The sequence below is a fragment of the Anomaloglossus baeobatrachus genome, chromosome 2, assembly GCF_048569485.1.
Source record: "Anomaloglossus baeobatrachus isolate aAnoBae1 chromosome 2, aAnoBae1.hap1, whole genome shotgun sequence".
Taxonomy (NCBI): Eukaryota; Metazoa; Chordata; class Amphibia; order Anura; family Aromobatidae; genus Anomaloglossus; species Anomaloglossus baeobatrachus.
The window spans coordinates 37,277,305-37,303,119 of NC_134354.1; the positions used below are offsets into that span (position 1 = coordinate 37,277,305).

Sequence of the window (25,815 nt, forward strand, 5' to 3'; positions counted from 1 at the left end):
ACTTCTCATGATGATATTTTTCCTGTCTATCATACTCAGCAGCGCTTTTATTACCCCCTTACATTAATTTTTTTATACTATTTACATTACAATATACAAGCTAAGTGATAAATGGTGTAAAAAAAAAATGTAAAAGAAAGATAAATTAATTTAAATTATTTTTTTTTGTATTTGAAAACTTTTATTTTGGAGTTTTATGGGCTCAAATGGAGACTAATAAATGATAAAGAGACTTAATAATAACTGTTGAAGAACACAGACCTCACGGCCAGGCTCAAGTCACTCTGATGTCATGTGACCTTTAGAATGTGATGATGTCACAATGCCCCTGTGATGTCATAGAACAATCATCAGAATGTCGCTGCAGCCTGAATATCGTCCATTTGTTTTCATCACTTAGTGAGTGAAGGCGATTTTTACTTGCGCTTAGCAAATTTTGGTTTTATATAAAATATAATACCGATTACTAGAAGGCCTGTTAGAAGAGCAGTTCCAGGCGCCATCCGGGAGCGCTCCAGAGGTGGACAGGACCTTCCTCAGCACAGAATTTCATCTATGGAGCTGAATATGGAGAGTTTGAGGAAGAGAAAGGGAGAAAGCATAGATGAGGTGCCAAAAAAAAGAAAACTAGAATCATCTGAGAGTGAGAAAGATGGCACCAACCAAAGCCTTATCAAGGCTTCAAAGAGACCTGGAAGCCCGATACAGGAGAGTATCGTGAGCAAGAGGAAAAGGGGAGAAGCGATGGGGGACAAAGCTGATGATGGATCCAGCGTCTCCCCCAAAGCAGACATTGAGCAGCTGTCAGGTGAGTGCAGATCTAAGACCCCAAGAGCCAACAGCCCCTAATGTAGTAATTGACAGGTTTGTGAACCTTTAGAATACGCCAACTATTGTGATTTTTGTGCCTTTTCTCGTTGATACCCCCCTAATATTGTTCTACCCCATGTTATAATTGCTATAGGAGGCCACATTAGCATAATATAGGAATAATACATCTAATTTCTCCTCTCTCCATTAGGGACAACCCCAGCTGAATCCCCCATCATTGTGACTGGACTGAAGAGCTTCACCTTCCATAAAACCATTGGACAAGGCGGATTTGGTAAAGTAAGTATTAGGAATTGTGGTGACATTTTCTTCATGTGTGTGATGTGGAGCAGTAATATGGCTCTAGGAACGTTACTGCTTCACATTTTCTCCTCCTGTCTCATGGCAGGACAGGCCTTTCATCCAGTTCTAATGCTCTGTATCCTCCAGGTCATGTTGGCCACACATAAGGCCTGCCAAAAACAAGTGGCAGTGAAGATGGTGGAGAAGAGGTTCATAATTGAAGAGTCAAGAGACAAAATCCTGATAGAGCGACAAGTCCTGGAGATGACTAGGAAGAGTCCATTCATTACTCGGGCTTTTTCCACCTTCCAGTCCCAGGTAAGAGACTGATGATCTAACAACTTTGAGTCTTCTATATATTCTATCAAGGCCAGATCTATATGGCCATCTGTGTGCAACGTTCTTCTAGGTCACTACCATAATATTACATGCTCTGATATACATCTTTCCCTCAGCACCCAGCTTTTCCATGCTATCAGAGCAAAGCACCGGAAAGCTTGGTGCTGAGGGAAAGATGTATAGCAGAGCCTTTTTCCCTCAGCACAAATCTTTCCCATCCTAAGCTTTTATCTTTGTCCCTCTCGTATATAACTTTCCAAATACTATAATGGCCCTTCAAATACTATAATGGCCCCCACAAAGCCTTCCATAAAGTATAATGGGTCCCACATAACCCTTCATATATTATAATGCACCCTCATAGTCCTCCAAGTTTTATAATGCTCCCCCATAATTCTTCAAATATATTATGCAGCCCCCATATCATTTAATGCACCCTACTAGACTCATTGTATTATAATGCCCCCATATAGCCTATGTATAAGGTGTCCATCATATTATACTATGTAGGCCCCATACCATTGAATGCACTCCCATGAGCCTCTGCCCACCGTGTACTCAATGATAAAAAATAAACAAGTCCTCACCTCCCCTCATTTCCCCGCTGCTCCATCTTCACCTCTCCTTGTTACCCCACTGCACCGGTCAGTGTCTCTGCAGTCTTAGTGAGACTCAGCTGTACTGAGATGTCAACGGCAGGCACAGGGCGAGAATGATGAAGGATGGAGAGGAGTGCTCTGCTCCATCCTTCGTCATTATTTCGTGCAATGATAGGCAAGGACGCTGGCACCGGGCCCCCCTGACTCACAGGCCCCATAGCGACTGCGTGGTCTGCTATTACAGTGCAGCTCCTTTCTCACAGAGAGGAGACGGCTGCTGCTTTCTCTGCATGGTGGTCGCCGGACCAGGTCGCAATTGTGATCTCTGTGACCGCTATCATTACGCCCCTGGCTCTGAGTATTCTATATATTCTATCAATGCCTGTCTATATGGCCATCTGTGTGCAATGTTCTTCTAGGTCACTACCATAGTATTATACAGTGCCTACAAGTAATATTCAACCCCCTGCAGATTTAGCAGGTTTGATAAGATGCAAATAAGTTAGAGCCTGCAAACTTCAAACAAGAGCAGGATTTATTAACAGATGCATAAATCTTACAAACCAACAAGTTATGTTGCTCAGTTAAATTTTAATACATTTTCAACATAAAAGTGTGGGTCAATTATTATTCAACCCCTAGGTTTAATATTTTGTGGAATAACCCTTGTTTGCAATTACAGCTAATAATTGTCTTTTATAAGACCTGATCAGGCCGGCACAGGTCTCTGGAGTTATCTTGGCCCACTCCTCCATGCAGATCTTCTCCAAGTTATCTAGGTTCTTTGGGTGTCTCATGTGGACTTTAATCTTGAGCTCCTTCCACAAGTTTTCAATTGGGTTAAGGTCAGAAGACTGACTAGGCCACTGCAACACCTTGATTTTTTCCCTCTTGAACCAGGCCTTGGTTTTCTTGGCTGTGTGCTTTGGGTCGTTGTCTTATTGGAAGATGAAATGATGACCCATCTTAAGATCCTTGATGGAGGAGCGGAGGTTCTTGGCCAAAATCTCCAGGTAGGCCGTGCTATCCATCTTCCCATGTATGCGGACCAGATGGCAGGCCCCTTGGCTGAGAAACAGCCCCACAGTATGATGCTGCCACCACCATGCTTGACTGTAGGGATGGTATTCTTGGGGTCGTATGCAGTGCCATCCAGTCTCCAAACGTCACGTGTGTGGTTGGCACCAAAGATCTCGATCTTGGTCTCATCAGACCAGAGAACCTTGAACCAGTCTGTCTCAGAGTCCTCCAAGTGATCATGAGCAAACTGTAGACGAGCCTTGACATAACGCTGTGAAAGTAAAGGTACCTTACGGGCTCGTGTGCAACGGAGACCATTGCGGTGGAGTACGTTACTTATAGTATTGACTGAAACCAATGTCCCCACTGCCATGAGATCTTCCCGGAACTCCTTCCTTGTTGTCCTTGGGTTAGCCTTGACTCTTCGGACAAGCCTGGCCTCAGCACGGGTGGAAACTTTCAAAGGCTGTCCGGGCCGTGGAAGGCTAACAGTAGTTCCATAAGCCTTCCACTTCCGGATGATGCTCCCAACAGTGGAGACAGGTAGGCCCAACTCCTTGGAAAGGGTTTTGTACCCCTTGCCAGCCTTGTGACCCTCCACGATCTTGTCTCTGATGGCCTTGAAATGCTCCTTTGTCTTTCCCATGTTGACCAAGTATGAGTGCTGTTCACAAGTTTGGGGAGGGTCTTAATTAGTCAGAAAAGGCTGTAAAAAGAGATAATTAATCCAAACATGTGAAGCTCATTGTTCTTTGTGCCTGAAATACTTCTTAATACTTTAGGGGAACCAAACAGAATTCTTGTGGTTTCAGGGGTTGAATAATAAATGACCCTCTGAATAAACTTTTCACAATTTAAAAAAAAAAAAGAAAAAAAGAAATAACATTCTTTTTTGCTGCAGTGCATTTCACACTTCCAGGCTGATCTACAGTCCAAATGTCACAATGCCAAGTTAATTCCGAATGTGTAAACCAGCTAAATCTGCAGGGGGTTGAATACTACTTGTAGGCACTGTATGTATTATAACATTACCACCAGTGCTCTTTATCTAGACTATACCAGTAACACCTATTATCTCCTCTGTTTTATCATAGGACTATGTGTTCTTCGTCATGGAATATCTCAGTGGAGGAGACCTTAGACAATTCCTGAAACGCAATGCCCCACTTCCCATTCCAGCCACCAGGTAAGACAGAACATGGATACATTAGATGAAGATGATCGTTGTTAAGAACATTCCGGCTTTATGTCATTATTAGTCTCGTAGTTTAGTGGTTGAAATGATGGATGTTGTTTCCTTTATCATTTTTTCTCATTAGATTTTTTGCCGCTGAGCTGATCTGTGGGCTGCAGTTTCTCCACTCCAGAGGCATCATACACAGGTAGGTGCAGCATGTCTTCTTCTCTGTAGACTTGGTATAAACACTTCTATACCCTCATCCTCATGCCCCCTGTAGAGACTTGATATTTCAGGCCATAATACATCATCAGCCCGGCTAATATAACAATTATCACATTTTATAAACTCTTCCCTTTATCAGAGACCTAAAACCAGAAAACATTTTACTGGACAGCACCGGTCACTTGAAGATTGCTGATTTCGGTCTTGCCGCAATGAACATCTTTGGCGATACAAAGACTTCAGATTGTGTTGGAACCTATATATACAGGGCTCCTGAGGTGAGGAATTATCTACATGTTCCTGAGTTATCCTTGTGTACAAGGCTGGACATCTCCATGTCTTCTGCTGGCTGGACAAAGCTTTTATTGTCTTTTTCATGTCTTCACAGATTTTTCTACAGAAGCCCTACAACACAGCAGTGGACTGGTTCTCTGCTGGTGTGGTGTTATATGAGATGGCTATTGGTGGACATCCATTCTATAAAGGTAAATCTGATTGGACCACCATTATGGCAATAGTCAAAGATGAACCATTCTTCCCAAAGAAATTGGACCCCCAACTCAAAGCCATCATTAAGGGGGTGAGTATAAAGACACATCTCAGTAATAGAGTGGATACATGTAATGAAATACACAATGAAAATGGAGGATGACTAGAGACTGAATAATCTTCTTTATTATATCTTCCCAGCTCCTGGATAAGTCACCAGAAAGTCGGCAAAAATTTGTGGATAATATCAGGGATCATCCATTCTTTACAGAGATTAACTGGACAGCTGTAGAGGAAGCCAGAGCGTGTCCACCATTCCAGCTACCCCCTGTAAGTAAATGACCCAGAGAAGATAGTGGCACAAGTACATTTCTGTTGTGTTTCTTCTTTATGAATACTGATTCTTGTATCTTCCCTCCGCAGCAAGAAGAGATGACATTATGTAAAATGAATCCTGTCCCGTCCTTCATCAAACCCATGAAACCACCAATAGCTGAAGAAGATCAACAACTCTTCTGTGGATTTACATTTGCCAGTGATGGATGGAAGGTCATAAAACCAATGCCAAAACCTGTAAAACCCCATCGCAGGTGAGTCAGTGTAAATGGGACGGGGATAGGGGGGTTTCATAGGCCCCTCCATAACTTTATGGATCTGTCAACAGAGTCTAATGTGGAATCCATTTGCTTTTAAACTGCAGGTGGTTTCCCCTCAGGACAGCCCCATTTCATGTGTCTTATTCTGATATAAGAATCCTTTCTAACCTATTATCTCTCCCGACAGGACATTTGGCAGTATTGTGAGGGACGCCTTCCACAGGATCTGGAGAAGGGTAAAACGCTGGAAGTGAACAGCTCTAAGAACCGCTGTCCACCGGTTCCTATTCCACCAGAACTATGAGTATCCCGAGGGCCGTGACCTGCAGTGCAGCCATATCCACTCCTCTGCCCCACCATAATCAGGGCTAGGGGTTGTTGCTGCATCTGCAGTGTCTGAATACAAGAAGAAGCTGGAGACCATGAAAATCCTACCAGGAGTCAATAATATGACCGTGCACCAGCATTTCACAAAAACATGTTGCCTTGTGCCCACAGGAAAGGGCACTTATCCATACATAGGCCATGGAGCTGTAGACCATGACAATCCTACCAGGAGTCAATAATATGACCGTGGACCAGCACTACAAGACAACATGCTGACTTGTGACCCCAGGGAAGGGCTCCTATCCTTAGGCCATGGACCTGTACACCATGAAAATCCTACCAGGAGTTACTAATATGACCGTGGACCAGCATTTCACGACAACATGTTGCCTTGTGCCCACAGTAAAGGGCACTTATCCTTAGGCCATGGAGCTGTACAACATGACAATCCTACCAGGAGTCAATAATATGACCGTGGACCAGCATTTCATGACAACATGTTGCCTTGTGCCCACAGTAAAGGGCTCTTATCCTTAGGCCATGGAGCTGTACACCATGAAAATCCTACCAGGAGTCAATAATATGACCGTGGACCAGCATTTCACGACAACATGTTGCCTTGTGCCCACAGTAAAGGGCACTTATCCTTAGGCCATGGAGCTGTAGACCATGACAATCCTACCAGGAGTCAATAAAATGACCGTGGACCAGCACTACAAAACAACATGCTGACTTGTGACCCCAAGGAAGGGCTCTTATCCTTAGGCCATTGAGCTGTACACCATGAAAATCCTACCAGGAGTCAATAATATGACCGTGGACCAGCACTACTAGACAACATGTTGCCTTGTGCCCCCAGGGAAGGGCACTTATCCGTAGGCCATGGCTCCCTAGAGGTTTCCCCCACAGGGGGTTTTTCCTCTCCTGAGTGCCGATGGATAAATACAACAAGAAAATGGCAACTTATAGTCTTTTTGCCCTCGGTGGAGCTCACACGACTAGTGACAGAGAGGAACCTAAGATTTTTAAAAGATATTTAACAGCAATAAACAAAACCATTCACCATCATGTGCTAGTAGTAGTAGATTTATTTTATATCTTCATGGATAACTATTTTACAATCCACCCCTTAAGAGCATAGGGTGCATGTAATGTGGTGGTAACGTGTATACACTTTTCACTGATACCATTTTGGATTATATCAAACTGTCTGGTCAATTTTTAAATCTGTTTTTGGAGGGGTGAAGGAAGGAAGAAATGGATTTTCTGGTGTTTTGGGGGGTTTTCATTTGTGCAGGAGAGATAATATGTAAGTGCTATAGTTTTAAGTGGTTACAGGTACAGCAATTCCAGCTATTATAGATAAAGGTGTACAGTGCAGATACACGTCAGGCTGAGCTCCTGGTGACTATCGCTCACTGCTTCACTCTTCCTGGCTACAGTTTTGAAAAATGTCTTCCATTATTCTGTTTTATTCATAACAGATCAAGCAGGGAGTAACACCTTGGTATAAATCCGCCTTCACTCCCCAGATTTCCATACGATAACACCTGTCCGTTCCTAAGGTGACACTTCCACTGGCTACCAGGTGAATGGCCTTGGCATGCTAGAAGAAGAAAAGGTTGGATCTCACTGGGTATAAATCCAATCCTTTATTTCAATGTTAAAAGTCAGTGGCAAGGAGAATGTGGGGTGCTGTGGACGATGGCGGCCGTTTGCGCGTGTCCTCGCGTTTCAACAGGTCCCAACCTCTTACCAACCTTTTCTTCTTCTAACATGATTGGAATTTGTTACGAATTTTGGTTTGAGCACCACTGAGGGTGTTACACTCCCACAGACAGCCTAACAGGCACAATAACAGAACACATTCTTTTCAGACCATGAAAATCCTACCAGGAGTCAATAATATGACCGCGGACCAGCATTTCTGGATGACATGTTGCCTCGTGCCCCCAGGGAAGGTCACTTATCCTTAGGCCATGGTTCCCTATAGGTTTCCCCCACAGGGGTATTTCCTCTCCTGAGTGCCGATGGATAAACACAACACGAAAATGGCAACTTATCACCCTCTGCCCTCAGTGGAGCTCACACCACTAGTGCTACAGAGGAACCTAAGATTATTTTTACCAGTAATAAACTGGACCATTCACCATCATATACTAGTAGTAGTAGATTTATTTTGTATCTCCATGGATAAATATTTTACAGTCACCCACTTAAGAGCACAGAGTGCATGTAATGTGGTGATAACTTGTATTCACTTTTCATTGGTGTTATTTTGGGTACAGCAGACATTTTGATTAATTTTAAATCTGTTTTTGGAGGGTGGGAGGAAGAAAGAAATGCCTTACTGGTGCATTGTTTGAGTTTTTTATATTATTAATTACTCACGAGAAATAATGTCTACATTTTATAGTTCTGGTTGTTACAGGTGCTTTAAAAGCAATTATTATACATAAAGGTCATATCCACTAAAACAATAAAAAAGAAATACATTTAAAAAACGTTTTTTTAAAAGCTAAAAAAAAGAAAAGATGTTAAATTATCTTCTCTTTACTCATTTAAAAAAATAAATAAAAAGGAATATTTGTTATTGTCTATAAATGTTTTACCGATCAAAATATAAAATGAATTAAATACATGATAAATGCTGTAAAGAGAACAAAAATCAAAAGCCCACTGTGACACCAGTCACTACTAGAGTTGAGCGCGGTTCGTGGTTCTCCAGTTCGCGTTCGAGTGATTTTGGGGAGTGTTCTAGATAGAACTAGAACTCGAGCTTTTTGCTAAAAGTTTGGCAGCGTGAGTTACGTTCGAGAACGGTTCTATCAGCAAAAAGCCTAGCTAATTACTAGCTGGCTTTTCACTGTAATAATGTGAGTCAGTCTGTGATTCACACTATTATCAAATTTTAGCGTATAGTGTGTGGGGGGGACGGGTTTTAGATCTGTGTTGCTGAGAAAATGCCGATCGCCATTTTTTTCCCTAAGCGCGCGTGTAGTGGGGCAGGCCAGGATGCAGGTCAATCCCAGACAAACACACGGCTAAGTGGTCTTTTTGCCAGACAAGCAAGGGCATGTGTCATAGGCTGTAAATGTCACATGTCCTTGCATTATAAATACGGACATTTTCCCTCAGGACGCCGTTATCTGCATTCTGCGTCTGGGTGTCAGTCACCGCTCACGCAGCTCCTGTCGCCGGTCCTGCTGTGTACGCTCTACACACAGCGCTCTACTGATTAGGGACAGAAGTTTATTTCAGCCCTTGTCAGGGCTAATTACATCTGGCTCAGAGCCATAGGTGACAGTCAGGTCCGTGGAAATGCTGTATACAGCTTCAGTTAACAGCGTCTGTGTAGCTAAGCTCAGGGAATTCCTTGCTGCATTTCACCATTAGGAGGGATAGAAAGTGAGGCTTCCTTTCCTCTACACTGACCCACAACCCGGCCACTGTACCCTCCTGCACATTTTTGCAAAGCCATTTTAATTGAAAAGAGTGCTGCCAGTTAGTGGCATCCAAAAAGTGGCTGATGTACTCCATTAGTGTCTCACTGGTGCCAAGCAATTTCCAGCACCTCTGCATTCCACCCTCCTGCTCATTTTTACTAAGCTATTATAATAGCCAAAAATGCTGAAAATTAGTGGCATCCAAAAAGTGGCTGATGTACTTCATTTGTGTCCCACTGGTGCCAAGCAATTTCCAACACCTCTGCATTACATCCTCCTGCTCATTTTTACTAAGCTATTATAATAGCCAAAAATGCTGAAAATTAGTGGCATCCAAAAAGTGGTTGTTGTACTCCATTAGTGTCCCTCTGGTGCCAAGCAATTTCCAGCATCTCTGCATTCCACCCTCCAGCTCATTTTTACAAAGCTATTATAATAGCAAAAACTGCTGAAACTTAGTGGCATCCAAAAAGTGGCTGTTGTACTCCATTAGTGTCCTACTGGTGCCAAGCAATTTCCAGCACCTCTGCATTCCACCCTCCTGCTCATTTTTACTAAGCTATTATAATAGCAAAAACTGCTGAAACTTAGTGGCATCCAAAAGGTGGCTGTTGTACTCCATTAGTGTCCTACTGGTGCCAAGCAAGTTCCAGCACCTCTACATTCCACCCTCCTGCTCATTTTTACTAAGCTATTATAATAGCAAACACTGAGGAAACTTAGTGGCATCCAAAAAGTGTCTGTTGTACTCCCAAGCAATTTACATGACACCCTCCTGCACATTTTGCTACGCAAATTTTATAGCAAACTCAGGGAATTCCTTGCTGCCTTTGATCATTAGGAGGGATAGAAAGTGAGGCTTCTTTTACTGTCCTGGTACCCACAGAACACGGCCACTGTACCCACCTGCCCACTTTTGCCACGCTATTTAATTTGCCCAAAGAGCTGACTCTTTTTCTGCCATCCTAAAATTGTCTGGAATATTAAGTTAGTGTTCCTTTGCTGCCAAGCAAGGTACAACACACGTGCATTCTACACTCCTTTCCATTTCTGGAACGCAATTATTAACTGGAGGTAGTCCAGCCAATCTGTGACGAAGGTGCAGGCGTGGATATAATGTTGCCTTCATCCAATGCTGGTTCTCTCGATGTCTGACAGCTCAACAATACCATTTGTTTCCACTTCCAAAACAAGTGACGACCTGCCAATCACACTCCCGCTTACGGGTAAAGGGGTGGAAGTTCAGTGTGAAAAAGCATGTGTGACTCCTGTCCACACAGTCACAGAAGATGAAGAGCACGCAGATGCACTTGATGGGGCAGGCGGTGGTTGCACAGCCCCGCTAGGCCGCATTGTAGCACAGTGAAATTCCCATTGCGACTTATGCTTCATTTTAATTTGTGTACAGGGTGGGCTCCACAGTATGCAGCAAAACCACGCAAGAGATGTATAGTAGAGGGGCTACAAGGACACTAAACTTCAGGAAAGCAAATTTTAAACGGTTGAGAGATGATCTTTGTACAATAAACTGGGATGATGTACTAAGTAATAAAAGTACACAAAGCAAATGGGAGACTTTTCTGAGCATCCTGAATAGGGCTTGTGCAGAAAATATACTCTATGGGAACAAACATGCTAGAAATAGGAGGAAACCCCTATGGCTAAATAGAGCTGTAAGGGAAGCAATAAAAGAAAAACAAAAAGCCTTAAAAGAATTAAAGAGGGTAGGTAGTGATGAGGCATTATATAATTATAGAAAATTAAATAAAATATGTAAAAAGCAAATTAAGTTAGCTAAGTTTGAGACAGAGAGACTCATTGCGAGAGAAAGTAAAAGTAATCCTAAAATATTCTTTAACTACATAAACAGTAAAAAACTGAAAAGCGATAGTGTTGGCCCCCTTAAAAATAGTCTTGGTGAAATGGTGGAGGTGGATGAGAGTAAAGCCAACCTGCTGAATTACTTTTTTTCTATGGTTTTTATACAAGAAAATGCCATGGCAGATGACATGACCAGTGATACCATAAATTCACCCTTGAGTATTACCTGCTTAACCCAGCAGGAAGTACGCCGCCGCCTCAAAATCACTAAGGTTGACAAATCTCCGGGCCCGGATGGCATACACCCCAGAGTACTACAGGAATTGAGTTCTGTGATAGATAGACCATTATTTTTAATCTTCTCAGATTCCTTAATAACAGGGTCGGTACCGCAGGACTGGCGCATAGCAAATGTGGTGCCAATATTCAAAAAGGGGACAAAAACTGAGCCGGGAAATTATAGGCCGGTAAGTTTAACCTCTACGGTTGGTAAAATCCTTGAGGGTTTCTTGAGAGATGCTATACTGGAGTATATCAAGAAAAATAACCTTATGACAGAGTATCAACATGGGTTTATGAGGGATCGATCCTGTCAAACTAATTTGATCAGCTTCTATGAAGAGGTAAGTTCAAGCCTGGACCAGGGAAATGCAGTGGATGTTGTGTATATGGACTTTTCAAAAGCTTTTGATACGGTGCCACACAAAAGGCTGGTACATAAAATGAGAATAATGGGGATAGGGGAAAATATGTGTAACTGGGTTAAAAACTGGCTCAGTGATAGGAAACAAAGGGTGGTTATTAATGGTACGTACTCAGACTGGGTCTCAGTTTATAGTGGGGTACTACAGGGGTCAGTATTGGGCCCGCTTCTTTTCAACATATTTTTTAATGACCTTGTTGGGGGCATGCGGAGTAGAATTTCAATATTTGCAGATGATACTAAACTCTGCAGGGTAATCAATACAGAGGAGGATAATTTTATATTACAGAGAGATTTATGTAAATTGGAGGATTGGGCTGAGAAGTGGCAATTGAAGTTTAATGTAGATAAATGTAAGGTCATGCACTTGGGTAGAGGAAATAACATTTATGATTATGTACTTAATTGTAGAACACTGGGTAAAACAGACACAGAAAAAGACTTGGGTGTATGGGTGGATGGTAAACTTCACTTTAGTGGACAGTGTCAGGCAGCTGCTGCCAGGGCTAATAAAATAATGGGATGTATTAAAAGAGGTATAAGTGTTCATGAAAAAAATATAGTTCTACCTCTGTACAAGTCACTAGTGCGACCGCACTTAGAATACTGTGTACAATTCTGGTCACCGATATATAAGAAGGACATAGCTGAACTGGAGAGGGTGCAGAGAAGAGCCACCAAGATTATTAGAGGAATGGGTGGGCTGCAATACGAAGACAGGTTATTAAACTTGGGGTTATTTAGTTTGGAAAAATGAAGGCTTAGGGGGGATCTAATCACAATGTATAAATATATGAGGGGACAGTACAGAGACCTTTCCAAAGATCTTTTTACACCTAGGCCTGTGACTGGAACACGGGGGCATCCGCTACGTCTTGAGGAAAGAAGGTTTAATCATAACCACAGACGAGGATTCTTTACTGTACGAGCAGTGAGACTATGGAACTCTCTGCCGCATGATGTTGTAATGAGTGATTCACTACTAACATTTAAGCAGAGCCTGGACGCCTTTCTTGAAAAATTTAATATTACCAGTTATGTATATTAGATTTTATGACAGGGTATTGATCCATGGAACTAGTCTGATTGCCGTATGTGGAGTCAGGAAGGAAATTTTTTCCCTATTGGAGCTTGTTTGCCACATTGGGTTTTTTTTGCCTTCCTCTGGATCAACATGTTAGGCTACAGGTTGAACTAGATGGACTTAAGCCTGCTTTACACGAGTCAATCCATCGTGCGATTTATTTGGCAAAGTCTTTTTTTTTTTGTATCGCTGATAGGTATTTGTCCATGTGTCACACGTTGAGTGTTGTCAAACGACCACAAAGCGCTCATCGATATATTGATTGGCCATGGCGGACGTCCAAAAGGCTTCACACATGTTTTCCTTTGGTCAATCTGTCTTTTGTATGGGCGTAATTAGGCAAACTATACAGCCCTCCGTGACGTTGTCTGGATTGTTGCACGCCCTGAATTCTTCTGACCTGCTCAATCCAGTTCTGCTAATGTGGTTGATTGGTTACATACCATATATATAGTTTCGCTTCTGCGCCTGTCTTTGTTGCCTCATGTGTCCTTAGCATCAATCTTGTTTGTGCTCTGGTTTTTGACGAATTCAGAGTATCTATCCTCCAAAGGTGGGTAAAATTTGGTTTTGTATGGTTTCTTTATTGTGTCATTTAGCCGTTCACAATCTTTTTTTTTTTCATGTTTATTTATTATTGTTATTTGTGTAGGTTTTATCGTGTATTATGTTTTTTGAAACATAATAATGTTTTTTATTATTTTTTCTCATTTTTGTTCTTTTAAAAATGTAAAAAATTACATGTTTATTATAACAGTGTCAAATAAAATGTTCTCATATAATCTTTCACAGATGACGGCTCATCAAAACGAATTATTTTTGCGTGATTTCATTGAAAAATATCGCACATTAACCTGTCTTTGGAAAATTAAATCGCCTGAATATAGTAACAAACGCATCAAACAAGCAGCTTATGCGGATCTGATTACTATCTTTAAAAACCATTTTCCAAATGAGCCTGTGGATGTAAATCTGATCAAGAAAAAAATACAAGGAATACGCACTGTATATAAAAAGGAACTAAATAAAGTCGAGGAGTCACGACGTTCAGGGGCTGCGACTGCCGATCTTTATGTCCCACGGCTGTGGTATTTTGATCTACTTGACTTCACAAGAGATCAAGAGATTCCAAGGTCATCAACAAGTATGCTTTCCATTCAGGAGTCAGAAAATGGGGCAATTGGCAGCGAGTCAGCGACACAATTGGTATATTTACCTTTATTCATAAATGTTTCTTTACACACTATTTTTTTTTTTTTATAAACAATTTTTAAGGTGTTGTATGATCTGCTTTTGTTTTTTTGGAAATTTTGTTTTATGTACCAACATAAATAACCAACAGAAAAAATTGTAAACACAAAAGGGTTACATGTTTTTTTTTTTTTCCATTATTGTAGTTCCAAAATATGTTGTATCATCTCTCTAATGTGTTCACATATCTTTCTAATTTTTTTTTTTTTTTCTTGTTACAAATGTAGGATTATGCTACTGAAAGCACTTCTCAAGAGCAGGAAACTACAAATAGCTCACAGAATCCATCTGTAACATCGTGTGAACAAACACCTGCCACATCAAGACCTTTGTTAAGGCAATTACCAAGGAGAATGAGAAGACCAACTTTATTGTCACGTGGAAACGAGTTGGCGTCTATTTGTCGGTCAATACTTGAGAAACATGACCGTCCACCTGTATCTGGATTTGCGCATTATGTTGATGATGTTTGCAAAATACTGGAAAAGAATCAAAAATTACATGCCGAAAGAATCATCGCCCAAGTCCTACATGCGGCACAAGAAAATCGCCTTACATCGGCTACAGTATTAAAAGAAGATTTTTTGCCTGAAAATACATCTGTTGTTGCTGATGTGGCAACCCTTGGGGAATCTGTTGCACTGTCACCACCTCGAAAAGTTAAAAGCAAAAGGCGTCGGTAATTTTTTTTTTTTACTTTTTTTTTTTTAATTTTGATACGCAATTTGCATTCAAAATAAGACAAAGAAAATATTTGTCTACAAACTGTAAATATTTTGCTTTTTCAGACTCACATAATTTTCGCTGTATATATTTCACAATAAATGTTAGGTTTAGAACAAAATAATTGTCATGTTGTTTTCTTTAAAAAAAAAACAAAAAAACCAAATTTTTTGTCAAAATTTTTTTATTATATAGAGTTTTAAATACCCATTCTCAAAATATTTTTAGGCCTTATGTACAAAAAAAGAACATGGTCAAAACATCATTACATGTTGTGACTGCAAACGGTTTAAAATTAAAATTGCCAAACAAAATTATGCATTATCATCCATGTATGTTTTTAACAATTGTACATGATCTTGTGCTGTCTGGTATAATCTGCATGCTGACTGATACACTTCTTCAAGCTTTGGTCGATCATCTGGTTAAAAAAAAAAAAAAATATTTAAAACAAAAACATACATTTTATCAACCAAAATTATAAAAAATAAACAAAAACCTGATCTAACTTGCACAGACGCAGAATCTGAATCAGAGCTGAGTGTCCAACCAACAGCATGAACACGTGTTGCAGCAATAGGAGGATGTTCTTCAATGTTATCTAGGGAGTGACATAATAGTTCACTATTTGGTTTTTTCCTTTTTTTAAAAAAAAAACAAAAAAACTGGCAAGTTAAAATAAAAACAAACCTTGCTCTGAAACCTCATTTTGATCCAAAACAGGAATTGGTTCTGATGAAGTTCCTGGATTATTGTTTATTGCGCTCCCTTGGTCTGCTACATGTGATGATCCTTTCAAAAAAGAGAAAATAAACAATTTTTATAGAAAAAAAAAATTACTAACATGGCATATTATGTAAACACATGTATGATTGATATTATACACATGGTTTTTTGAAAAAAGTGCCAAATAAAAAAAACCAATCATTTATTGTTAAAATATACCTCGAGTAGTGTTATTTTGTGCTCTAATTTCTGCTAGACGTTGCTTGTCACGATATTTCAGATCAGCCATTTTCTTCCTGATCTGCGTTTTTGAGCGGTGGAGGCCAAATTTCTTCCGAAGAGATTTCTTAATCTTGCGTAGAACTTTTTTTTTATGCTCCCTTGGACGTTCAGATATAAGTAGACAATCATAGTCTCTTTCATCCATTTCGGTGACAAGAAGATGGATTTCTGCATCTCCCCAGACAGTTGCTCGCATGTTTGCAGACATGTTTGTTTATGCGATTTTTAAACCGGAAGTGAAAATTCCAGCCTGCCTTGTAGTGAAAGGAAGTGATGGCAGTGTTTATTTGTGAAACATAGAATAAAGTTGTAATGCTTTGAAATCATGTAATGTATGTATTTTATAAATATATTTGTATTCATATATTTATAACAAAGTGAATTTGTTTGTTGATAGTTATTTCTTACTTTACTTCAAGTTTTAATGTAATTATGTTTGTTTCATTGTTTTAAATAAAAAATATAGTTTACACAAAAGGTAATGTTCTCCGACTTTGTTAACACACTCTAATGTTCAGAAATGCCTTTTCTATTATAAAAATGAAAAAAAAATAAAATAAAAAAAATTGGTCAAATAATGAAAAAAAAAATTATGACGCATTCAAATAATCACAAAAACGATCCCGATTGATTATGGCATCATGCCGGACACGACCAAAAGATTGAGGTGTCGGCAGGGATGGCAACTGTGGATCACTACAACGCCAAACTCCTGGGACAACATCGGAATCATCACTGCCAATGTTGTCTACATACCCCGGGGGCATGTAGGCTGCTGCATCCTTTTTGAGTAAAAAATTATGTAGAACACAGCTGGCAAGAACTACACTATCAATGGATTCGAGTTTGAGATTTATTGGTGTTGAGAATACACGAAACCGACTTGCCATAATTCCAAACGTATTCTCAACAACCAAACGTGCCCTTGAGAGACGGTAATTGAAATATTGACGCTCGGGACTCAAAGTAGTCTGGGGATAAGGACGCAGGAGATGGCTTTGAAGAGGAAATGCCTCATCCCCTAAAAAAACAAAATTTAAATTATTTTCATTTCCTGAATTTGGAGGCAAAGGTAATTGTGAACTAAATAAACGCTTTCCAAAATCAATTTGTTCTAAAACGCCACCATCGGAAACACGGCCATTTATTCCTACATCCACTGTTAAATATTCATAATTTGCATTAACAACTGCAAATAAAATTATACTAAAGAAACCTTTATAGTTATAAAAAAAAGAACCACTATTTGGGGGTTTAATTATTCTTATGTGCTTGCCATCAATCGCACCACCACAGCAGGGAAATTGCCACCTCGTCGCAAAATTATGAGCTATATCAGACCATTCTGAAGTTGTCTTGGGGAAAGGCATGAAATCTGCTAACGCATGTATTATTGCCTGACAAGTCTCCGGAATTAATGAACTTAATAGGGATCTCGAAATACCGGCAGAATATTGTAAATCAGTGAGGCTACGGCCTGTGGCAAGATAGCGCAAAGTCACCAGCAACCTTTCTTCCGCAGGAACAGCCTTACGCATTAAAGTATCTCTGCGCTTTATGTATGGGCTGATACGCGTCAGGACTAATGAGAAAGATTCTTCCGACATACGTAGATAGTTGCGGTAATCATGCGGATTGCGTTCCTGTAAATCATGCACTAGACGCACGTGGGATATCTCATCCCTTCGAAGCAGCCATTGACGTGACCATAATCTTTTGGGCCGAGGATTCATACGTGTATTTTGGTCCATTTCCTCCTCCTCCTGCAATATCTCGGTCATAAGGAGACCCACAGATAAAATGTCAGTTTCGACATTGCTGAACATCCTGTTACCTTAAATTATATAAAACACACACATTATAATGATGCCAAATGTCGATTTTGATCCAAAAAGGAAAGATTGGCATATAACAACTTACCACAAAAAAGGTATACAAGGAGTGAGGTCGGAAAATCCAGCGAAAAAACTAACGTCAGAAAAATTAGGAGTAATGCACTATAAAACACTGGGCATGACGCCAAGGATGAATGTTCACACATCATGACTACAGCGCCGTCTTTTATAACAGTAATAACCTATCACAACGCATCTGCTACAACCAATCAGATTAGATTAGGCGTGATTATTTAAAACCACAAATACGCCCTGAACGTTTACTGACGTCACAAACAACTACGAGGATGGCCGATTACACGGTGTCACACTTTGCAATGTGTCATTCATTAAGACTAAACTGACCGATTTTATGGAATTAAACGATGAGTACACGATGGCCGAATTTCAAACGATTAGGCATCGGTTGAACTCGCAAGGAGCTGTCACATGAGGAGATGTCGTTACGAATGACGGAAGTGCGTCACAAAATCCGTGACCCCAACGATGCATCGCACAATAGATCGACTCGTGTAAAGCAGCCTTTAGAGTCTCCCTTCAACCTTAAAACTATGATACTATGATAACAGGAAAAGGACTCCAGGCAGTTGTGTTGATAAATGATTGTTTAACTTTCCCAAAACAAACAATAAGGCTGTGTGCACACGTTGCGTTTTTTACCGCGGAAACGCTGCGTTTTGAACCGCAGCGTTTCAGTGGCAAATTGCATGCGTTCAGCTTTCCCAGCAAAGTGTATGGGAAAGCTGAAAAATCAGTGCACATGCTGCGTTTCTTTCCGCAGCGTTTTGGATGCCAAAAATCGGTGCGGAAAGAAAAGCAGCATGTCACTTCTTTTGTGCGTTGTGGCTGCGTTCTCTCCCCCATTGAAATCAATGATGTGGGGTCAGAACGCAGCTACACCGCATGGACCTGCTTTTTTGTTGCGGTCCGCGGGCTTTGTCGGCACGCCAGAACGCAGGCATTTACCTGGAAGTGAGGTCAAGAGGCTTCCTGTTGACCTCACTTCCTGGCAAAGCCCCCGGTGTCGCCAAAGTGCCCGCCCCGACCCCCCTCCCGAAAATCCAACATGGCCGCGCGCACAGTAGCGCACCGGCCGCCCTGCTCCTATGTTATCTGTCGCATGTGCCTTGAGACATGCGACAGAAAAATGCACCCAGGCCCTGCCCGCTCACCCCCTATTCCCCCCGGTGTCATACATACCTGTCCGGTCGCAGCGCTGATCCCCCGCGGCCCCCTCCTCCTTCACAGCAGACGCCGGCCGGTCACATGTTCCGAGCAGCTGACAGCCAGCACTGTGTTCAGTGTGAGCTGTGCTGGCTGCTCGGCACTCTGCAGCTGTGACCCGGGGAGAGTGGGTGCAGATTTTTGCACCCACTCTCCTCAAATGGAGGGTCTGCCCTCCTAGAAAATGGGGGATACGTTCCCTGAACGTGCCCCCATATTCTAGAAGGTCCAGAGCCGACGTGGGACATCCAAATGGATTTCTGCGGACCCATTTTTTTTATTAAATTGGAGAACAAGGGAATGATTTGGGGAGTGTTTTTTCTAATAAAAAATTTTTTGTTGTCTTTTTTTGCTTTTGTTTAGTGTCAATTAGTTATGTCGGGTATCTGATAGACGCCGTGACATCACTAATTGCTGGGCTTGATGCCAGGTGACATTACACATCTGGTATCAACCCCATTTATTACCCCGTTAGCCAACGCACCAGGGCGCGGGATGAGTTGGGGCGAAGCGCCAGGATTGGCGCATCTAATGGATGCGCCACTTCTGGGGCGGCTGCGGCCTGCTATTTTTAGGCTGAGAAGAGTCCAATAACCATGGCTCTTCCCACCCTGAGAATACCAGACCCCAGCTGTCAGCTTCACCTTGGCTGGTGATCTAATTTGGGGGGACCCCACGTTATTTTTTTTTTATTCTTTATTTATAAATAAAAAAAAAAAAGCCTGGGGAGCCCTCCAAATTGATCACCAGCCAAGATGAAGCTGCCAGCTGTGGTTTGCAGGCTACAGCTGTCTGCTTTACCCTGACTGGCTATCAAAAATAGGGGGGACCCCACGCCATTTTTTTCATTTTTTTATTTTTTTTTTTTATTGGATAAATACTAAGCTAGGCACCCTTTAGTGCCACATGAAAGGTACTAAAGGTGCCAGCTTAGAATATGCAGGCGGGGGTGGGACGTTCTATATATTTGACATCCCTTCATCCATTGACGCTTTTTAGGCTGTGTGTCCACAATCAGGGTTTGTAGCGTTATGGGCTCTGAGTGTTTTTCCTGCGTCCATAACGCTGCGTTGTGCAGTAGAAGCACAGTGGAAGGATTTTTGGAGATCCCATGCCCACTGTGCTTCTTTTCTCCGCAGCATAAACTGACCGGTAGCGTGGCTTCCCGAGCCTCAGCATGTCAATTTATGCTGCGGAGACGAGAGTGTTCTCTGCAGGTAGCATAGAGCTCCACAGCAGCCTGAACCCAAATCGTGGGCATGGGTAGCTGCAGGAAGGCTGACACTGTACTAGACGCCGTGTCGCTGGATCATGGCCACATAGCCTTAGGCCCCTTTCACACGTCAGTGATTCTGGTACGTTTGTGCTTTTTTTTAAACGTACCAGGATCACTGACATACGCAGACCCATTATAATGAATGGGTCTGCTCACACATCAGTGATTTTTCACTGTACGTGTCTACATGCGGCGTACCCGCGTGTGCGTGATTGCCGCACGGAGACATGTCCATTTTTTTCTGGCATCACTGATGTTCCACGGACCACGCAGTGGTGTGATCCGTGAAACACGTGCCAGAAAAAAACGTGCTTTTAAAATAAAAATCATTTTAACTCACCCGGCGTCCAGCGATGTCCTCTGCAGCCCGTGCAGCTTGCTGCTTCTGAGCCGGCTCATTATTGTCGCGCATATTCATGATGCACGACACAGCCGACCCGGAAGCAGCTGCTGCGGGGGTCAGCGCCGGCCGGATGCTGCACCGCGGGAGCGATCAGCACCATGGAGAGCGGGAGCGGGTGCAGGTGAGTTAATCTCTAAGTGCAATCACGGGCCACGGAGAACGGAGCCCGGATTGCACTTAGACAACCCATGTGTGCCGTGATTCACGGCACACGGAGGGACATGTGCGTGTTTTACACGCCAGTGAAAAACGTCAGTGTTTTTCACTGACGTGTGAAACGGGCCTAAAAGTGAGAATATTGTTGCTACAGCAACATTTTGGGTGAAGTAGCTGTGGATTCAAAATGCTTAATATACTCCTGAATAAAATCCTTGATGGGTGCAGATTCCAAAATGGGGTCACTTGTGGGGGTTTTCTGACATATAGGTACCTAAGGGGCTTGGTGCGCGAAGTTTATTTCAAGTTTTCCAAAATTCAAATGGTGCTCCTTCCATTCCAAGCCCTCCCATTTATCCAAACAGAATGTGGAGAAGGAAATGACATCACAGGTTTTTTTTTCCAAAGGTCTGTGTTCAACCAACTTTATTAACACTGACAAGTCTTAAAAAACGCACCTAAAAAAACGCATGAAAAACGCATGAAAAACGCATGAAAAATGCATGCGTTTTCGATGCGTTGTTTCTCAAAAAGCATTGTTTACAATTCTCCCCTCTGCCAGAGGGTGCGTTTTTTTCCGCGCGGAAAAAAAAGCAACGTGTGCACATACCCTAAGAACCATGCATAAAATTGAAATAATAGAACAATCTATTCTGTTGCCTACTAACTGCTAATCCCTCTGCGTAGCAGCAGTAATTGTGTGTTTGTGCGTGTGTGTGTGTGTGTGTGTGTGTGTGAACGCGACTTACCAGTGGCGCATGACAATAGCTTCCAAGTTATCTACCTAAACATAGACAAAACACATTATCCCCCCCCCCCCCCCCGAATACCCTTGTTAGCTGAAGCCTCACAGATAAGGCAGATGATAACAGTGTGAATGCAAACCACACAGTTCTGCAACACCGTCATGGAAATCTTGAAAAGCAACAGTCAATGCAAACGTGTCGCTGTCCCTCTATGCTTTAAACTGTACGTGACAATTTTACAGTGCAGAGGCAGCAAGTTGTATTGTCTATATAGTCGGCCTACACAAAACAGATATGTGTTTTGATAATAAAACAAAGTGTTGCGTGCCCGCATTATTGTCTGGGCACAGCCTACCGTACCCGGGTACTGTGATGTCCAGTTGCCATAAAAACAGACTTTACGCTCCTCTCACGGTAAGCAGTATAGACAGCACTGGAAGAATGTTGGTCTGTGGCACAGGATGCTGCTCACTGGTGTTACGGTGCTCCTCATCAAACTACAACACGACTCCCCTCACAATTGAACGAAGTGTTTCCGCGGTGGCTCCTTGCTGTAACACACACCTTTAGCTTTTCCTTCTGTTCATAGACAGCATCTCCAAGTCCACACCCGAAGACCAATTTGCTTTTGCTATAGTGACCAAACAGACAAAGGCAGATCCAAAAAAACAGCTGCCCCTTGTGTGTAGTCTGCAACAATGCATGCAATGAACGGCAAATAAGCATGTTGCATTGACAGTGGCTTAAGCTGAGCAATACACCTTCACGCTATCAATTCATATCCATGTGACACTTCATGGAGGAAGTACTCAAAGGTGTGAGTTTTTGCCTTCTACTTAGAGATTGTTGACAAATCTTACAGATTCCATGACTTGGGTGATCCTTTGCGATGTCCAAAAAGTCACAGGCTAGGCAAGGCTTACAGCCCATGCGACCTGCATAGCCAACATGACTTATGCTCAGAGGCAGAGTTGTGGCCGAGGATTCAGTTGTTGACGTGCTTCCAGTACTTTGTCTCTGGCCAGGAAGACGCAACGTAACCTCGTCGTCAGTAGCATCCTCCTCCACCTCCTCTGCTGACCTCAACGACTGGCTGACTTTGGTTTGACAGTAAGTGTGGTCTCCAACCTCATCAATCACCGTGTATTTTCATTCCCCTCGTCCTGAGTCCTCCGAGACAACCTCTTCCTGCCCTGACCGAACAGTAAAGTTGTTGTTCCAATCAGGTATCTGTGTCTCCTCATCATGTTCCCCATTGTCTCTACCAAGAGGATTACACACAGCGTTTTTTTGACGCTGCGTTTTTGTGCGTTTTTTTGCGGCAAAAACTGCACAAAAACGCACCCGCGTAAAAAAAAACGCGGCAAAAAACGCACGCGTTTTGCCGCGATTTGGTGCGTTTGCTGCGTTTTTGCTCACTGCGTCTTTATGCGTTTTTTTTATCAGTGAACAAAAAAAAAGGTCTGATGTCATTTCCTTCTTCAATGTGTTCTTCATTCTCCACTAGTGTATGCAGAAGAGCAGACAGCTGCAGAACTACAAGGCTCAGCATACTCCATCCAATAGTGTATGCAGGAGAGCAGACAGCAGCTGCAGAACTACAAGGCTCAGCATGCTCCATCCAGGACTGTATGCTTGAGGGAGAGTCAGGGGGAGCAGACCTACAAGGCTCAGCATCCTCCATCCAATAGTGTATGCAGGAGAGCAGACAGCAGCTGTCGAACTACAAGGCTCAGCATCCTCCTTCCAGGACTGTATGCAGGATTTCTTTGCCCCCCCCAAACAAAAAAAATGACGTGGGCTTCGCCATATTTTTGTATGCTAGCCGGGTACAGCAGGCAGGTACGGGCTGCCCCCAACCCCCAGCTGCCTATTTGTACCCGGCTGGGAACCAAAAATATAGGGAAGCCCTTTTTTTTTTAAATTATTTCATGAATTTCATGAAATAATTTAAAAAAAAAATGACGTGAGCTTCGCCCAATTTTTGAGTCCAGCCGGGTACAACTAGGCAGCTGGGGATTGGAATCCACAGTGCAGGGTGCCCATGCTTTCTGGGCACCCCCGCTGTGAATTGCAGTCCCGCAGCCACCCCAGAAAATGGCGCTTTCATAGAAGCGCCATCTTCTGGCGCTGTATCCAACTCTTCCAGCTGCCCTGATGCCGGGTGGCTCGCTGGGTAATAATGGGGTTAGGGCTAGCTGTATAGCTGGCCCTAAGCCCGAAATACATGGTGTCACGCCAATATTAGACATGGCCACCATGAATTTCTAGTAAAGATAAAAAAAAAAACACAACACACAGAAAAATATTTTTATTAGAAATAAAACACAACACAATTAGTGACTCCATCTTTATTGAAATAAAGAACCCCCCCTCCGCAGTAATCCTGGGTCAAGGGTCCCGCGCCGTCCAATCCGGATCCAATATCATCTGATCGGTTTGCTGGAAGGCAAAGCGATCAGATGATGTGTCAGGATCAAGTGCCTGAATCCCATCACACATCAGCTGATTGTATAAAAGCCGTTTATACAATCAGCAGATGCATCGGTGCAAAAAAAAAAAAAAATAATACTCACTTATGTGCTGATTACCGGCAGCTCCTGGAGCGATGGGGCGGGAGTCTGATCCTGTCCGATCGCTGCAGCAGCTGCCGGTAATCAGGGATGAAGTCTCCTGACGCATCCGCTGATACCGGCCGGGCGCCCGCGTCACCGCGATACTTACGATCACCTGATGCGTCAGGTGACTGCATCAGGTGATCCATCGCCAGGTCCTGCATCCATCGGAGGTTTCCCGGCCGTCTGCACACAGCCGGAGCGGGGGTGGCGATACCGTGAGAGGAGATGGGAGCGGGCATGGCACCGGGAGGCTGTAGACAGGTGAGTATAACTTTTTTTTTTTTTTCTACTGTTAACTTTTGTTTTCGCAGCCACTTCCACCTCCTGCCTGTACATGGCGCCGCACGGCAGCATACATGCCCAGGACGGGAGGTGGACGCGGCGGTGACGGTACCGGGAGGATTCACGCTTCTGTATATACTGACAGAAGGAATCCTCTTCCTGTACACGTCACTTTACTACCCACCTCCTGCGTTTATAGCTGCGTTTTTGGTCTTAGAAACGCACCAAAACGCACCAAAACGCAGCTATTTTCGTTTCTCATTGCGTCTTTCAACATCCCATTGAACTCAATGGATGAAAAGCGCAGTGAAAAACGCGGGAATAATTGACATGCTGCGTTTTTGTGGCACCACAAAAACGCAGCTGAAAAAAAACGCTTTGTGCAGACAGCAAAAATGAAAACTCATAGACTTTGCTGGTGAAGCAAAGTAATGCAGTTTTCTGAGCAAAAACGCACCCGAAAACTGCTCAAAAACGCCGCGAAAAACGCACTGTGTGAACTTACCCTTAGGCTAAGTTCGCACACTGCGTCTTTTTGACGCTGCGTTTTTGGCCGCTAAAAACGCATCTGCGTCGAAAAAACGCATCAAAAAACGCATGCGTTTTTGCAGCGATTTGGTGCGTTTTTGGCTGCGTTTTGCTGCGTTTTTGATCTCTGGGCTTTGCTGCGTTTTTCCAATGCATTGCATGGGGGGAAAACGCAGAAAAACGCAGGAAAGAACTGACATGTCCATTTTTTTTTTTAACTCAAAAACGCAGGTAAAAAAAACAGATGTGTGCGGACAGCAAAAATGAAAACTCATAGACTTTGCTGGGGAAGCAAAGTCCTGCAGTTTTGAGGCCAAAAACGCACCCGAAAAACGTGCAAAAACGCCGCGAAAAACGCACTGTGCGCACATAGCCTTACTGTTTGGAAATGAGGGTGTAGATTAGGCTCAGCACCTTCTTCATCGGGGCCTGGATCCGACTCACAAAGCTTCTGGCCATCTGTGCAGATCATTTCCCCTGTCTCATGGAACTCGCTACCTCAACACGTCAGATTATCTGCTACACCCGCAAGCTTCAAACGGAATCTGAAAATTCATCTGTTCAGAAATGACTATAACCTTCAATGACACGACCACCGTGCGTACCTGACGCCCAACCTACACCACGCCTACTGTCTCCTCCCAAAAATCCTTTAGAATGTAATCCCACAAGGGCAGGGCCCTCTTCCCTCTGTACCAGTCTGTCTATTTTTACTTGAAAATGTCTTCTGTATGTAACCCCCTTATCATGTGACGGGGGGTTACTC

At 42.8% G+C, this 25,815-nt stretch overlaps 1 protein-coding gene across 1 annotated transcript; it reads left to right on the forward strand.

The window, feature by feature from the left end:
* Positions 1 to 410: 410 nt before the first annotated feature.
* On the forward strand, positions 411 to 6,430 carry LOC142286076 (protein kinase C delta type-like). The gene is made up of 10 exons (XM_075333321.1): positions 411 to 808; positions 1,022 to 1,110; positions 1,261 to 1,431; positions 4,166 to 4,257; positions 4,391 to 4,453; positions 4,613 to 4,751; positions 4,862 to 5,053; positions 5,164 to 5,292; positions 5,386 to 5,552; positions 5,746 to 6,430. Exons 1-10 carry the CDS (start codon positions 556 to 558, stop codon positions 5,810 to 5,812), a joined length of 1,362 nt encoding a protein of 453 aa, XP_075189436.1. The 5' UTR covers positions 411 to 555; the 3' UTR covers positions 5,813 to 6,430.
* Positions 6,431 to 25,815: the final 19,385 nt, after the last annotated feature.

Excerpts from the sequence above, each read along its gene's own strand:
- LOC142286076 (XM_075333321.1), top strand. The coding sequence starts at position 556 with ATGGAGCTGAATATGGAGAGTTTGAGGAAGAGAAAGGGAGAAAGCATA. Across the intron at positions 1,432-4,165 it reads TTTCCACCTTCCAGTCCCAG|GACTATGTGTTCTTCGTCAT; the intron begins GTAAGAGACTGA and ends GTTTTATCATAG. Across the intron at positions 5,553-5,745 it reads CCTGTAAAACCCCATCGCAG|GACATTTGGCAGTATTGTGA; the intron begins GTGAGTCAGTGT and ends CTCTCCCGACAG.